We start from the raw sequence: 16,711 nt of genomic DNA on the forward strand, positions 1-16,711 counted from the left end.
GTATTGAGTCAGTTTCTAGAAAACATATCTCAATTATCATTTCAATTATGTTTTATATATATATATATTCTTTTTCTGTTGATTTCAATGATACTCTTATTTTGTTTTTTTTTAATACTACTGTATTTTACTATTATTTTGTTGATTTTAATGATACCGTTATTTTGTATATTTGATTATGTGTGATTCTTAATTTGTATAATTTTTATTTGAAAAATTATTTCTGTTTATCTTTTTTGGATTTTATTCTTTGGAACTTTATTATTTATCACATTCACCTTTTTTTCTAGATTGTTATTCTATGTCATTATAATTTGATTGAATTAATTTTACTATCTTTTTTATTGTGGCTTGACACGGGCATAGCTTAAAAAGTCTTAATAAGTTTATTAATATTTAAGCTAGTGTAATTTTGAATGAATAAATAAATAAATAAATAATATATTATTTTTATTGACGTGCCATATACATGTTTTTTAAAATTATTTTTTATATACGCCCAATGGGAATTTTTATGGACACATTTATGCATAGAAAATTATTATAAAAAAGTAGAAAGACTCATTGGTTTATAGTAGACTTTGTGGAAGTGGAAGCGGGTGAGAGGTGGTTATAATTGAATTTGATTCAGTGATCGTTTGAAAGAAGACAACTTGTTATAAAAAAAATCAAGACTGGTATGTTCGTTGGCAGACGTAAGAATTCTGGGCATAGGGGAATGCAAACCATAGTTAGTTCTATGGTTATCGTTATGAAAGAGTAAGTTTTGTGTGAGGTTTTTAGTTGGGATATTTAGTTTTACTGAGCTCAGTAGTTCAGGCGCATCAAATAATGAGTTGAACATTTTAAATAGGACTATAAGGTCGGATTTATTTCGACGGTCTTGAAGAGAAGATATATTCAAAGTAGTTTCTAACTCATTATACGTATATAAGTCTCTGGATAAGCCCAACCTCCAGCCTATCTTTCTCAAAAATCAATGTTGAACTGATTCAATATTCTTGATTTGAACATCATAATATGGAGACCAGATAACAGAGGAATACTCTAGGTGCGGTCGAACTGGGACCAAAAGAGAGTTTTAAGGGTAATGATATTTTTGAAGTCAGCTGTGCTTCTGTTAATAAATCCAAGAAGTTTTAAGGATTTATTGATAACATGTTCAATATGAATTGTAAAAGAAAGTTTAGTGTCAAGTATAATATTTATATCACGTATACTAGACACAGATGATAATATTTCATCGTTCAGTGAGTAGTCGTATATGATTGGATTTTCCAGACGAAAAAATCCATAATCTTGCACTTACTTAACTTAAGATGTAGATTATTGGATGAGCACCAGGTGCTAAAAGACAATAAGTCAGATTGTAATAGTGAACAATCGGAAGGGCTGTCAATCTGTTTGCGAATTTTAGTGTCATCAGCGATGAGACAATTTTATGTTTCTGATCCTATATTTGTGGTGATATACTCATGTCTGTGTCAACTAATTGCTCGTCCTATCTCAACATAGGACTTTTAGTCCCATAGAGTTGGGACGGATGTCTCAAATAATGTGTAATAAACTACATGTATGTAAATAAATAAATATACAAGATACATCATATTTCATCTATTACATGAAAAAAGGGTGATGAGACTTAGGGTTCGGGCGCCAGAACAGAAATCGTAGTTTTAAACCACCTATAAAACAAATATTTCACGTCGGCTCTACCAGAACAGAACTATTAGAAACCTCAAGTATAGTAAGCTAACGAAGAGGGTGATTTATCCGCACTTGATTTCCTTTTTCAGGATTTTTACCTAAAAGCAGCTTTCGAGCCGAAAACATCGTCCAAGATACTGATTATATTTCACACACAGAACTGCATTCTTATCCGCCCGAACACAGAAAAAACAAAATGTTTATTTAATTTATTAAAATAGCTTATTACTCAATTGTACAATCTTTGTTACAATATGGTATTGTAGGATAGGGTGGTGCATATGGCAATATATTAAACCCTCTTAAAATAGTACAAAGATTAATTAATAAAGTAATTTTAAAGAAACCCTCAACATTCAATACGGAAAGTCTATTTAAAATATTTAAGAGTCACATTAGTAGAGACTCTTTACAAAATAAATTCTATAATACAAATATATAAAAAAGAAAAAATAAAAGAATTCAATAAGAGAATTCAAAGTCATTCAGATACCAACATAAAATTAAAATTCCTAAATTCCATACAAGTCATGGTCAAAATAGCGTTGTATTCAAAGGTGTAAAAAATTATAATAATCTTCCTAATGAACTAAAAACTAAAAAAAATAATATTTCAATAAATAAATTTAAAGTTAATCTAAATAAATTTTTTGAACTCGTGTAAAAACAACATTAATTTTTAATTATTATGAATGTATTATTGTTTTATGTTGTTTCTTTATATATCCTATCTTTTTATTTTTCTTTTTATGTACTCGTATTTAAAATTATATAAAATCTTATTAATAAACAACTAAAACAGTGTAAGTCACTCTCCAAGCACAAGAGTTAGTCTCTTTTTTTGGAGAGTTACAGTGATAATATTTACCAGATGTGTAAAAGTAGATGTTTAGAATTTTACAAAAACATGTACTTCTTATGAAATTTATGAATAAAAAAATAAAAAAAATAATTTCAAATGCAAACAGATGTACACAGAGCTGTTTGATGTCATGCAGGGGGAATTGGGCACACAGACTTTAGGGCCCTTTTAAAAAAGAAAAAGAAACATGATTTTTTGTCGTTATTTTTCGAGGCCCCAATCAAGCCGGGAGGTCCTAGGCTTGTGCTCCACGTACCCTTACAGAAAAGACGGCCCCGAGTGTACAGATTAAATGTTTTTACGTAAAGACTATTAAAAATAATCTAACGAAAGGCACAGCCAGCCATTAAATTACATGTATTAATTTTTTTTAAATAAAATAAAACGAGGGTTTAAACACATTAAAAAAAAATCATATGTAAATGCAACAATGCTCTTGATGTAAATTTCTATAACGCATCGTCGGACTTTTATATTTTTAATTATGCTGTTTATCCAAGTCGTCTCAAAACGAATGAGGTGTATTTAACCTATAAAAGACTGTCAATGTAAAATAATGTTTTTTTTTGGTAATTACAGTACATATCTACGCAGGTAATAAGCCCTGGAATTGGGAGGCATTTTTTATGGAACTAATTAGCACAATTATATTTCACGCAAAGTTTGTTTTTTTTAAATTTTATAATTAACATTTTGTTAATATTTTAAAATTATAAATGTTTTAAATCCCCTTAGCGGGTATTCACATTTTTATATTTATAACATGTGAAGTTATACAATATATAAAATAAACAAATGCAAATGGAAAAAAATATATAAATAAAATGTAAAAATCAATAATGGGCCTCTAGCCTAAAATGAATATCTGACCAAATCAGTTATTCCACAATCAGATTGATTTTCAAAAATTTAAAAATTTTTTCATTTGTTATTTTTTCTATTTGAATTATTATTCTTCGAAAGTAAAATTTCAATCACTATTTGTTTTAAGTTACTTTATAGTTTTTTTGCTAATTATTATGGCCTAACACGGGCTCAGCATGAAAAACTGTAAAAGGTTAGTGAATATGTACCCACGTTAACGACTGTAATTATTGAATCAACTAACTGGTAAAAGAAGAGGAGTATAAAAATTGGACAACTGTTTTCAAGCGTTGCCTAGTAGGTGGTGAATTGGCTCAGACGGATGAATCTGACTCGCATGATAAAGGTTTCAGCTCTTTAACTTCACATAAGTCAGCAGGTGGAAGAGTACCCAATAGACTAAATGTGGAAGTTTACACATAGGCAGAAGGGTGAATATTACACAGTATGTAAAGTGGCCACTTAAACCAGCCAATGACAGGTCATAAGCCCTATAAATGCCTAGACTTCCATATTCCCTTATTGAAAATGTTTTCCCTCTCTGTTGCAACACACAATAAAAAAACAGTTTTACAACGAAAGTGGACTCTGTGTTTTATTCCCTTAAAAAATACTTATCGCGAAATAAGTGGACTACAGCGTTTTATTCTCTAAGGTACATATATTTATTCCGAGATAAATTATTTAGAAAAGCTTTATATACTAGCCTTTTGTCTACGAACATTTGGACAAACTCAAATATAGTAATGAAACTAACTGGTCCAAGAAGAAGTTTAAAAATTGGAAAATTGTTTTTAGGCGTTGCCTAGTATGTGAAATATCTCAGTCAGATGAATATCTTCACAATAATAAAGGTTTCAGCTCTTTAACTTCATTAAAATCAACAATGAAAGCATACACCCCTTTCCCGAAACTGTTCATAAAGACTTGAGTCTTTCTTCAGTTTCGCATATCAATATCAATTTATTTTTTTAAAAACTAATTGAGCGAAAATGTAATATTTCTTTACAATCAAACGCGAAAATAACAAAACAACTAAACTTTAAAAACTTTCATTGTACCCCTCACTGCAGTATTGTCAGTTTGTGATCAATCAAATACACATGGTCAACTCAACCACCTTCTTCTAATTTCCCAGTATGACAGTGGAGGAATACAGTGTTAGTTCCAAATCGAGACCGCGGCCGCCAAAATAACTAAAATCAACAGATGGAAGAATTGAAGAAATATGGATGTTAAACCATAGGCAAAATGGTGAATGTTACACAGTGTGTAAAGTGGCCACTTAAACCAGCCAATGACAGGTCATAAGCCCTGTAAATGCACAGACTTCCATATTCCCTTATTTAAGGCTTTCTCCATCCCTGTTGTAACTTGTTAACCTAATACCTTTTTATATGTCTAGAACGTAAACTAAATTTCGTCATAAAAAAATAACCTGTAGATATTCTCGAAGTTCCTGTTATCTTACGGAAAAGGCCTCTCAGTATTTCCACTCGCTGGCTTAGAAATAATGAAATATACTTTCTCGGTCATTATTGGACGAAGGAAGAAGTTCTGTGTTTTTTTTAATAGATATTTTGGGTTAATAGACTATCAAATTAAACAAAATATATATATCATATAATTATTGCTATGATTTTTTCAAGTTCTGTAATGTTAAAACCCCCACAGAAACATCGAAATTAAACCGCCCGCGACTCGACGTCGCGAGTTCAAGTGAATTTTTCTGAACGAAAAAAAAACGAATTTGTTGCCAAAAGCACATAACAACGTTATAATTAATTGTATGAGTATATGTTACAGCAGCATACTTTAATCTTGTTTTTCTTTTCGCAATTTATATTTTTGAGTCATGAGTGAGTATGCGCATTCTTGATTTGCGAGTTTTTTGTTGTTTTTCTTTTTTCCGCAATACAAATTCGGCAATTTTTCCTTTTGCTTATGAACTACAAACACTTATATATCTCTGTATAAATTAGTTTCCTTATAGGCTTGTTGCGTCGTATTATATTTATAAACTATAACTAAAGAATAATAAAATAAAAAAAAGGGAATGGCTCGCGCTCAGACGTTGAAGTCTTAGAGGGTATTTTTTCTAAATTTCGGTCTTAAAAAAAATAAAATGTAATGAGTATTTAAAAAAAATACTATATCGTAGAAAATCTGTAATGTACCGAACTTCACCGTATACAAAAATTTGTTTTTTTACAATAAACATAAAAGTAAAAACATAGTTTTAAAAAAATAAAGCATAATTACATGGGAATGAAAGACATATTAATAGTAAAAATAGTGACCAAAAAAATCCCACAAAGGCATGGCCTGTTCGTGGGTATACAAGAAAATGACAATGAATTTTTGCTCCTATAATAAATAATGGACAGTTATAATATTTTTGTGTAAGATAAATAAGAAAAAAATAACATATGAAAACACGAGTTTACTTAAACCTGTCATGTTTCAAAGCAGTTCATTTATATTAAAATTATTTTTTTAGTACTTTTTTGAGATACTTCGCCGCGCAATTAAATGCTCTAATTTTTACCACGAGTTAGAAAAAAAGTTTAATACCAATTTTCCGTAACACTAAATTTCCTCATTACGGACTTCAATCGCCTTTGCGTACGCCCTGGAATGCTCATGATGGAGAATACATTTCAGGATCTTGATTATTTCGAACAATAAAAAGATCTGTCGTACTGATTTGTATTACATTATATTATGCCACCATTGATTGTCTTACATCCGTGTTATTGCTATTTGTTTTTTGTTCTAATTAAAGTTTTTACATTGTTTCGTATCAACGTATTTTATCTATTACAGTATGCCCGCCAATAAATAAAATATAACTTGGATTTCCTCTCTAGGGAGTTGTTCATATTTAAATATATTTCAACGGAGAGGGAAAACATTTTTGAGAAGGGAATATGGAAGTCTAGGCATTTACAGGGCTTATGACCTGTCATTGGCTGGTTTAAGTGGCCACTTTACACAATGTGTAACATTCACCATTGTGCCCATGTTTAAACAAGCCGGATGAATCTCACCCACGTGATAAAGGTTTCAGCTCTTTTACTTCACAAAAGTCAACAGATAGAAGAGTTGAGGAAAAGTGGATGTTCAAACATGGGCAGAATGGTGAACGTTACACAGTGTGTAAAGTGGCCACTTAAACCAGCCAATGACAGGTCATAAGCCCTGTAAATGCCTAGACTTCCATATTCCCTTCTTAAAATTTTTTCCCTCTCTGTTGAAATAAATTTAAATATGAATTGCAAATACTTTGAAATCTCATTTTACACGGGGAATATGTTCCATACATTACCGTATAAAATGTATACTAAAAAAAACAATGCTGGCTCGGTTTCCTTGTTTAAAAATTATTTCAGGATTATAAATAATTAACTGTTTGCTATTTGTTGTTTGAAAATATTTTTCATAAATATAACACGCATCAAAATTCTTACAAAGTTACAAAGATTATTCACTATCACTTTCATATATTAAAAGCCAAGTAAGTAAAAAGAGCGATGTAGGGCATTACGATAACGAATACTATTATATAATTTTATTAACATATTAAAACACACATGAAGAACATTTTACACAAGGGAATAGAGAAGTCTAGGCATCCACAGGCTTATGACCTGTCATTGGCTGGGTGAAGTGGCCACTTTACACACTGTGTAACAAACACCATTCTGCCCATATTCGAACATCTACTTTCCGTCAACTCTTCTATCTGTTGATGTTTGTGAAATAAAAGAGCTGAAACCTTTATATTCCTGATATTCATTTGATTGAACTATTTCATATACCTACATACTAGGCAACGCCTGAAAATATTTCTCAATTGTTAATCTTCTTCTTGGACCAAGTGGAAGAAATAGAAGGGTCGAAAGAATGTCGATGTTCAAATAAAGGTAGAATGGTGAATGTTACACAGTGTGTGAAGTGGTCACTTAAACTAGCCAATGACAGGTCATAAGCCTTTTGGATGTCTAGACTTCTTTATTCCCTTCTGTAAAATGTTATTCGTATCTGTTGTAATATGTTAATATTAACAGTTCCCTAAGGGGTTGAATCCAGTCCTTGTCTTTAAAAAAATTGAAAAAACTCATAAAATCGTTGATATAATTTTATTCCTTTTTTTCATTGTTAAATTAATATTTATTTAAAAAAAATAAATCATGATATTTCGAATATGTGAAAAAACGTGTAAAACGAGGTTCCAGTGTATTTACACATAGGCAAATAATATTTTACAATACCGTAATATTTGTGTATAAATTATTAATTCTAAAAGACAACTTTCACGTGTAAAAATCAGACTCCCATTTAAAAGGAAGGTGGTCGCCAAATTCCATTTTAAATAAGGCAGAAAAAAAAATTGTGGTATTGGAAAAAACATTATGAAGAAAATAAATCTCATTCAAACTTAAGGACATGTCATACACTCGTATGTATGTATCGTCGCTTTGCTGATAAAACCTATATTAAAAAAACACATTTGAAATTTTGACTCAACAGAAGTCTTTTCCGGTCTTCCTTATTTACATATATTTTGGACATGATACATACGCATGAAACAATTTTTTCCTTTAGCATGTGTACTGACTACACAGCAACGTAACGTTGCTGTGTAGTCAGTACACATGCAAAAAATGAGATATTTTAAATCGGGGTAAATGAAATATTTATGGGCAATTGGTTCAATTTTTTATAGTTGAAGTCGAAAATGATAAAAGTATACATCTAATTGGTAAAAACATGATAAAAACATGCGCACGCTCGCAGCGCGGGCAAAAGGACCGCCCCTAACAAAACTCGGAGAGCTACTAACTGGCGCCCGGTAGAAATACTGGCAACTTTGCTGTTCGCGTGTGTGACGCATGAAATTTTATCTCTCGCTCCCGTAAAAAGTGTGTGAGATAATTATATATTTGGTACTCCCTTATTTTATACTCCGCAATATGCGACAAATTGGTACACTCTATTGTTTGGGTAATTAATCTCCAAATTTTGATAAAATGCTTTTTCTGTTCTCAATACGCATTAATTATTTAATACAAAAAGATTTTAACCGATATATGAATATATAGAGATATTAAAGTTATTAGACGCAATGTGTACTAGCTACACATCACCGGGAAGAGAAATAAATAGTTTAAATAGATGTAATTAATGGTTTTCACAAGTTTAAAAAAAAAAGGAATTTTAGTGGTGTTTAACATGGTAACTTTGAAATTAAAGCTTCAGGGACAATCAATAAAACTCTAAAAATGCCAAATAACTACATTTTAAACTTGTTTTTATCAAATTTTGATATTTTTACATAATTACAGCATCCGAAAGAGTTGATGTTTGCACTATTTCGAGAGCAAAAACACAAAATAAAAATATAGTTTTAGAAAATACAGTTCTGTGTGTGAAATATAACCCGAATTGTGGGCTAGTGTTATTGCCTGGATGGCTACTCCCGAAAAGTAATTACGCCAAAAAAAACGGATTTTCTAATAAGTTTTACTTCAATTTTAAGCCAAATTATAATCAACATATTACAACAGAGATGAAGAACATTTAAGAAAAGGTAATACAGAAGTCTAGGCATCTACAGGGCTTATGACCTGTCAATGGCTGGTTTAAGTAGCCACTTTACTCACTGTGTAACATTCACCATTCTGCCTATATTTGAACATCTATAATCCTTCTATTCAATATAGTATAAATCTAATATAAACAGCTCCCCAGGGAGTTGAATCCAGTCCTTGTCTACAAAAATTTTGACAAACTCAAAATATTGTCAAATTATAATCAATATCGATAGAATAAATGCATAATCATTTATTGTGGTTCTTAATTATTACATACTGCAATATTTTATTATTCATTATAATTTGAAATGCGATCTTTTAGGTGAATGTGTGGTATAAATCTGTATGATAGGTGCCACAAATGTCGAGATCCGTATTCCATGTAAGACTGAGACAAGCATTACTTAGTACCTACCGACAAAATTAAGAAAGGGGTGCCGCGTTGCTTTGGACATGTAGAGTGAATGGATAATGAGAGATCGGCTAAAAGCATCTACGATACTAATGTTGATGGATGCAGAAAACGAGGAAGACTGTGAAAGACATGACATGATCAAATCCAACAAATACTTGAAGATGGGCATATCAAGAGAAGGAATAATCGGCGTACGTACCTACATGAGAAAATATATGAATGTGGAGGAAGCGAGGAATGTATCCAAAAACATATTAATGTGTCGTTCTATCCTGTCTGCCTACACCTACGTGGAAACGGCGTATTGGTTTGTTATTGTTGTTATTAATTTTTTTCCGTGTTTATAGGGCACAGCTTAAAAATCCAAAATAATAGCCTAAATATAATTACATAAAATGTAACTAAATTCAAAATAAATAAATCAGTAAAGCAAAATTCAAAAAGGCGCTATATGAGTTATTTATAAAAATGTGATAATCAATTTTCAGCACTTATTAATTATTAACATCTCGCGATATGCAAAATAATTATGTGTAATATATTAAAGTATGTTTTCAATTAAATAAACAAAATATAATGTATGCACTTGTTGACCTTTGTAATAGATGCAAACGCAAGTCGATATGTGATATTGTATGATATATTATTTTAATTAAAATATGTTTCATAATTTGTGTCACAAATAAAAACGAATAAAAAACTTTATCATCATTCCCCTATCCACACCCAGTGGTGCATGGGCCACTGCATTGGTAAACCAAACGCGGCGTATTTCGATCATCTGTTACACGAAGGTAAGCTGATCAGCCCTACGCTTCAATTAACCACGGACTGTGAAATATTAAGTTCAACTATTTGAGGCACAGCTTTTTATTTTATTAAAAAAATACTATTATTTCTTCGATTATTGAGTGTAAAAGATGTATTTAAAAAAAACAATGCAATGATGGAAAACGCTTTTCCAGGTAGTATTAATTCGACTTCCACCATGCTAGTAAAGAAGTAGACAACCCTTCAAACGAATCAGAATATGAACATACTTATGTAGAAAGCAGCCAGTCCAAAATTTCGGGAAAATAAGACATTGGTGTTATCGGGTGCAGAAAGATCAATTCTATGTTCTGCTAAAAACAGTGAGTTCTGATCGATCACAAAAACGGCATTTCTCAATTTGCAGAAAACACCCACAATGCTAGAAAAACCTGACGGAACTTTAAAAATCAATAAATCAGGTAAAACACATAATTAGATTCTTGTTTGTAATATTAAAAAAAATACGTATTCATTGTTTATCATTTCTCAAAGTCCAAAACATTCCAACTATTGTGTAGATTTTCTTATTCACTCTTTTCATAAAAGTGACATTATCTCAGTTGAACTTTTCTGTGGCTGGCTGCTTTCCGCACAGCTATGTTCAATTGTAAGCTTATGTTAGCAAAATTGCAATGTCTTTATTGTATTATCAATGTTGTATTTTTTTCACCACAACAGGCCAGAAGGCCTAATTACAGTGGTGAATTACAACGTAGAACTACCAAGATAAAAATCACATTCAATTTTTGTGTTCACATCGGGAATCAAACCCGGAACATTCCGTGCGTAAGTCAAGTGTCTCAACCATTACAACACGGAGGCCGCCAACTCATATTGTCGGCCTCGAGAGGTCTCGGGTTCGATTCCCAACATCGTTGATATGAAATATTTTATTAAAAAGGGTGTTTTTAAACTAGAATATTTCATAGTCCCTGAACTGGACCTGAAGCGTAAGATTGGTCATCTTGCTTTTATGTAACAAAAACATTTGTATGTATTTAAAACTTCAAGTACAAAGAATAAGTACTTTGGGAGACTATATCTTCCAGCCAATCAAAAGAAGAGATTGGTCAAAGTTTTGTACTAAAAACATAAATATATATCAAAAGATAAATACACACGTTAAAATAAAAAATAAAAAAACCTTTTCAATTAAAAATAACGGTTGTATTTTTTTATTGGGAGGTAAGGCTTGCACATATTGACATTAATAAAAAAAAATAAAAAGTACATTATGTCATACATATTAAATGTCGACGAATGTGGGAACGGATAATGAGTTTGGAAGGAGAGTGAAAGAGGAGCCAAGAAAAGAAAAAAGGGATAAAAAATATATTCGAGAAAAAAAAAGCAGTACATATTTTTGATTATTTTAAAATGATATGATCGAGACACGGTGCTATTGGTGTACCATTGCAGTGCCCTATGCACCATGCGGTGCGGTAAGGGAATGATGATGATGAATTAATATTTACCACGGTTCTAGCATCAAACAAATACATTACATTTGTCATTCGTTTGTTATACCAATGTGCTTCAAAGAGTTTAATAAACTCAAAAATCAATATTTTACGTCCACCCTGCCAGTAATTAAATCCAGGAACTCTAAAATGGTAGACGAACGCTACAACTACTACACAATGACGCGGACTTGATTTCCGCTCGAATTTCTTGCTCAGATTTTTTTACCTTAGAGCAGCCATCGAGTCGAAAACTCCACAACCTAAATTCTTCAACCGCCCGGATACAGATAATTTAATAAAATAGATCTCAACAAAAGCTATTTCTAAGTTATAATTCACGCAAGAAGCCGTACGGATGCAAGTCAGAATTCACTCATTGATAGGGCAATTCACTTGCTGAATACAGTTCTGAGATAGTGTTAACCTATTATTTTTTGTACATGGCAGTTTAGCAGCTTTCTGATTTTTACTTATTAGCTTACCATTCGCAATGGTATTCAATTTTTTTTGCTGTTTGAATTACGTAATAAGTTAAACAATCCCTTAAAGTCGAACATATTAAATTGTAAAATAATTAAATAAACATATTCGCATGTCGCTCAACTGAAAAATAAGCAATATAATAATTCACATAACTACGCTCCTTCTAAAATTACTAATGGATTGATAAACAAACCTTCTGTCATTGACATAAGTAATATTTTTAATATAATAAAAAAAAAACACTACTCATTTAACACACATAAAATACACACCACATTCCAAACACATATAGGGGCATTTACAATCAAAAGTTAATAGAGTTATCTTCGACTATAAATTAAAATCGATATTTATTTACGAAAATGTGTGTATTTGAATGACTAATTAAGTATTCTGTAATTAAACACGTTTAGAAAAAAAAACGTATATGTATTATCAACAATATTTTCAGTTTGTTGAAATTTTTGTAGCAAAAGACTGGATTCAACTCCCTAGGGAGCTGTTTATATTAACGTATTACAAAAGAGATGAAGAACATTTTCAAGAAGGTAAAATATAAGTTTAGGCATCTACAAGGCTTATGATATGTCATTGGCTAGTTTAAGTGCCCACTTTACACACAGTGTAACATTCACCATTCTGCCTATATTTGAACATCTACATTCCTTCGACTCTTCTATCTCTTCCACCTGGTTGAAGAAGTTTAACAATTGGAAAATATTTTCACGCGTTGTCTAGTATGTAGGTCGGTGAAATAATTCAATCAAATGAATCTCACCCGCAACAATAAAGGTTTCAGCTCTCTAACTTCACAAACGTCAATAGATAGAAGAGTCGAAGGAAAGTAGATGTTCAAATTCGGGCCGAATGGTGGTTGTTACACAGTGGATAAAGTGGCTACTTAAACAAGCTAATGACTGGTCATTAGTCTTGTAGATGCCTAGACTTCTACAAAACGTTCTCAAAAATGTTCTTCATCTCTGTTGTAGTATGTTTAAATATATTTGATTTTTTCCAAAGGAATAACCCGCTAAGCCTCTTTAAGAGGCTTTTCAGCAGGTGGAAAAGAGGGGATATGGAAAGAAGTTTTGAAAAATACACCACAACCCCCAGACCAATTGAGGAAAAATCTTTCTTGGATTTCTTTCTTGCAACTGGCGACGCTAGTTTCACAGTTCGCTATATTACCAACTGCGCCACGGCGCCTGAATTTTATTGATAAATAAAGTCGAAAATAAATTAACACTTTGCAACAGAGATGAAGAACATTTTAGAAAAGGTAATATAGAAGTCTAGGCATCTACAGAGCTTATGACCTGTCATTGGCTGGTTTAAGTGGCCACTTTACACACTGTGTAACATTCACCATTCTGCCCGAATTCGAACATCTATATCCCTTCAATTCTTTCATCTGTTGCTGTCTGTGAAGTCAAAGAGCTGAAACATTTATTTATGGGGGTAAGGTTTGTGTAATTGAATTATTTCACCACATACCGGCAACACCTGAAAATTTTCTTCTAAATTACCTTCTCTAAAATCTGCTTCATCTCTGTTGCAATATGTTAATATTAACAAATCGGGTTGTGGTCCTGTGGCTAGTGTCTCGGACTCACGGACCAAAGGTCTGTGGTTCGAATCCCACTCTACCCCAACTCGATTCCATTTTCTAATGGTGAGTTATTTACAACTCGTTGAAAATGGCCCTCAAAATGAAATATTTGGGTAAATCATAAGAACGCAAATATTTCTTTTTAAAAAAAAAAAAAAAAAACAGCTCCCCGTGGAGTTGAATCCAGTTCTTGTCTACAAAAATTTGGACAAAATAAAAATATTTTTTAAGATAAATGTTAACTTCTCATATATAACACATTCCACACCACACTCGTAAAACAATAACAAAACCCAAAAAAATAACATATAAATACATATTTTCATTACATGAATCTTGTCCTGTTTAGAAATTTGTATTGTATATTAAGTTGTATACGTTATTGGTGTTGTGTTAGATTTATGTTTTGTAATCATAAATATAAGTATTAAAAAAAATGTCACGTTTAGTAATATAATATATATTACTAAACGTGACATTTATAATATTATAATATCATTAACTCACTTCTGTTTTTGGCCATTCCGTTCGCTTCAATATGGAGTTTGAACCTTCGGAAATGTCACCGGCGAACGATTTTCGTATCAATTGATACCGTGATGCGTACCGTGCGCAATGCGTACTCAGTACGCCGGCTCCCACTGACAGTACTGACAGAACACAAAACGCTGCCTTTCTTTTTATAGACACGCGGCATGCGGCATGCGGCGGTGGTACTTTGCCGGACGGTATCGAGTTATTGAATATTTACTATCAACATATGGTGAGGCATGGTATAAAATCTTGCTTCGGTAGTAAAGAATTCGCATTAGCGTCGCGTTATTAATTTTGATTAGCATTAACAACAACTTGCTAATTTTTTAAATTTTGTTATTATTAATAAAACATATAATACAAAAAGTACATATTTTATTAGACACTTTATATACATATACAATATAAATAAAATGTAAATAAACCCACAATATAAACTTCTTTGTTAGTGTTTTTTTTTCTTTTTTCATTTCTTTTCTTGAATTAATTTAAAAGTACAAAATATTTCTCTTCATAATTTTTTTACATCATTATATATTTTTATTCATAAATATATACTATTTACCAAAGTATTAGTTTTAAATAATAATGCATATATATATATATATATTTTTTTTAAATGTTATTCAAAATTGTTTTCTTAGTTTTTTTTGAACTGGTTCAAAGTATTTTTAATACCAAATTATGTTTTTTTTATCGATAATGTTTTACTATTTAAACTTTCTACAGTAATACAACAAGAAAATCATAAGTACTTGTTTAGATTTTTTTTTGTAAAAACTTCACCTAAAATTTACAATATTATTTTTCCTCACATGTGATGAAAGAATTGAAGAAATATAGATGTTCAAATATGGACAGAGTGATGAATGTTACACAGTGTGTAAAGTGGCCACTTAAACCAGCCAATGACAGGTCATAAGCCCTGTAGATGCCTAGACATCTATATTGCCTTGTTTAAAATGTTCTTCATCTATGTTGTAATATGTTAATGTTAACAGCTCCCCAGGGAGTTGAATCCAGTCCTTGTCTATAAAAATTTGGACAAACTCAAAACATTGTTGATAAATGCACCTGGTCCATGAAGAAGTATAGAAATTGAAAATATATAAATTTCAGGCGTTGCCAATGACAGGTCATAAGCCCTGTAGATGCCTAAACTTCTATATTTCCTTCTCTAAAATGTTCTTCATCTCTGTTGTAATATGTTAGTATTAAATAATTGTTTGTCGTCGGGTGTTCAGAGATTAGTTTTAATTAAGAATTAAATGAAAGTGTACATATTATATAATATTGTTTACACATAAAATAATGAACATATATTATTTTGTTTTTGATGCTTTGAAAAATAAAAAAATATATATTAAGAATACAGAAAATAAAAAGCTCAACAAAACCAGTTAAAATGGTTTAAAATAAAGAAATTTATAGTATGAAAACATTGAAAAATAATACAATTAAAATTAAAGAATAGTCATTTACTTGAATATATGTATTTTAAACATAGGAAAATATATGTATACATATATAAATAGTGTGTTCATAAATGTAACCAAAACAAGATAAAAAATAAAGCAAAGTAAATCGAAAATTTCAATTCATATATACAGAAAAAATAAGAAAATTAAATTAAAAGTACCTTTTAAAATAAAGTTTAAAATAATATAATTAAAATATTATATTATTTATTCATTTATTTATTAACGTACTTAGTCCATTAAAAAAATGGCAAACACATGTTTTTATAATACATACCTACTGGCACAATTGAATAAAATACAAAAAAAAAACAAAGCTAGGACAACAAATTTAATAATAATTACTACCTCAAGACGAGATCTGGTCTATCTTAGTGATTGTTTGAATCTAGAAAGACTTGCACCAAAAAAGTCCAGATCTTGTTTCGAGTTTACAATGCGACACAATAGGGACATCGGTCCACATGCAATATAAAGAGTTTTACAATGTAATCATGGAAAACGGCAAAACTTACACTAAGTATACTCTAAAAATAATGGTGTTTTTTTTGCTTTTGCATTAAGTACTTTTTAAATTTTGTTGATGTAGCGACATGTTTTATTTTTCACTCTGTTATCTTAATTTTTCGATATGTTTTATTTTTTCTTTATCTTTTTCATACTTTGAAAATTTAAACTACATCATTAATATATATTTATTTGTAAATAAATTAATATTTTTTCACCATGTAATCATTATTTCAACATACCATTATTACAATAATTTTATAATATTATTTTGCTTCTAGAATCCGACCTGGGATTGAATTCATTTTTAGTTTTTTTACATGATTATAATTGAATAAAAACCCTTTAAAAAATATTGAAAAACTACTCGTAAGTTAGT

The 16,711-nt window shown here is 30.6% G+C and overlaps 1 protein-coding gene across 1 annotated transcript in view; it reads right to left on the reverse strand.

Moving 5' to 3' along the window:
• Positions 1-14,533, reverse strand: part of LOC148284813 (aquaporin AQPcic-like) — a 75,290-nt gene extending 60,757 nt beyond the window's left edge. The window contains exon 1 of the mRNA XM_088234672.1: positions 14,321-14,533. Coding sequence (XP_088090798.1) covers positions 14,321-14,336 — 16 coding nt within the window. The 5' untranslated portion in view covers positions 14,337-14,533. The remainder of the gene's footprint in view (positions 1-14,320) is intronic.
• Between the last annotated feature and the right edge of the window lie 2,178 nt (positions 14,534-16,711).

Source organism: Micrasema longulum, unplaced genomic scaffold, assembly GCF_059751315.1.
Source record: "Micrasema longulum isolate JH-2025_06_02 unplaced genomic scaffold, ASM5975131v1 h1tg000087l, whole genome shotgun sequence".
Taxonomy (NCBI): domain Eukaryota; kingdom Metazoa; phylum Arthropoda; class Insecta; order Trichoptera; family Brachycentridae; genus Micrasema; species Micrasema longulum.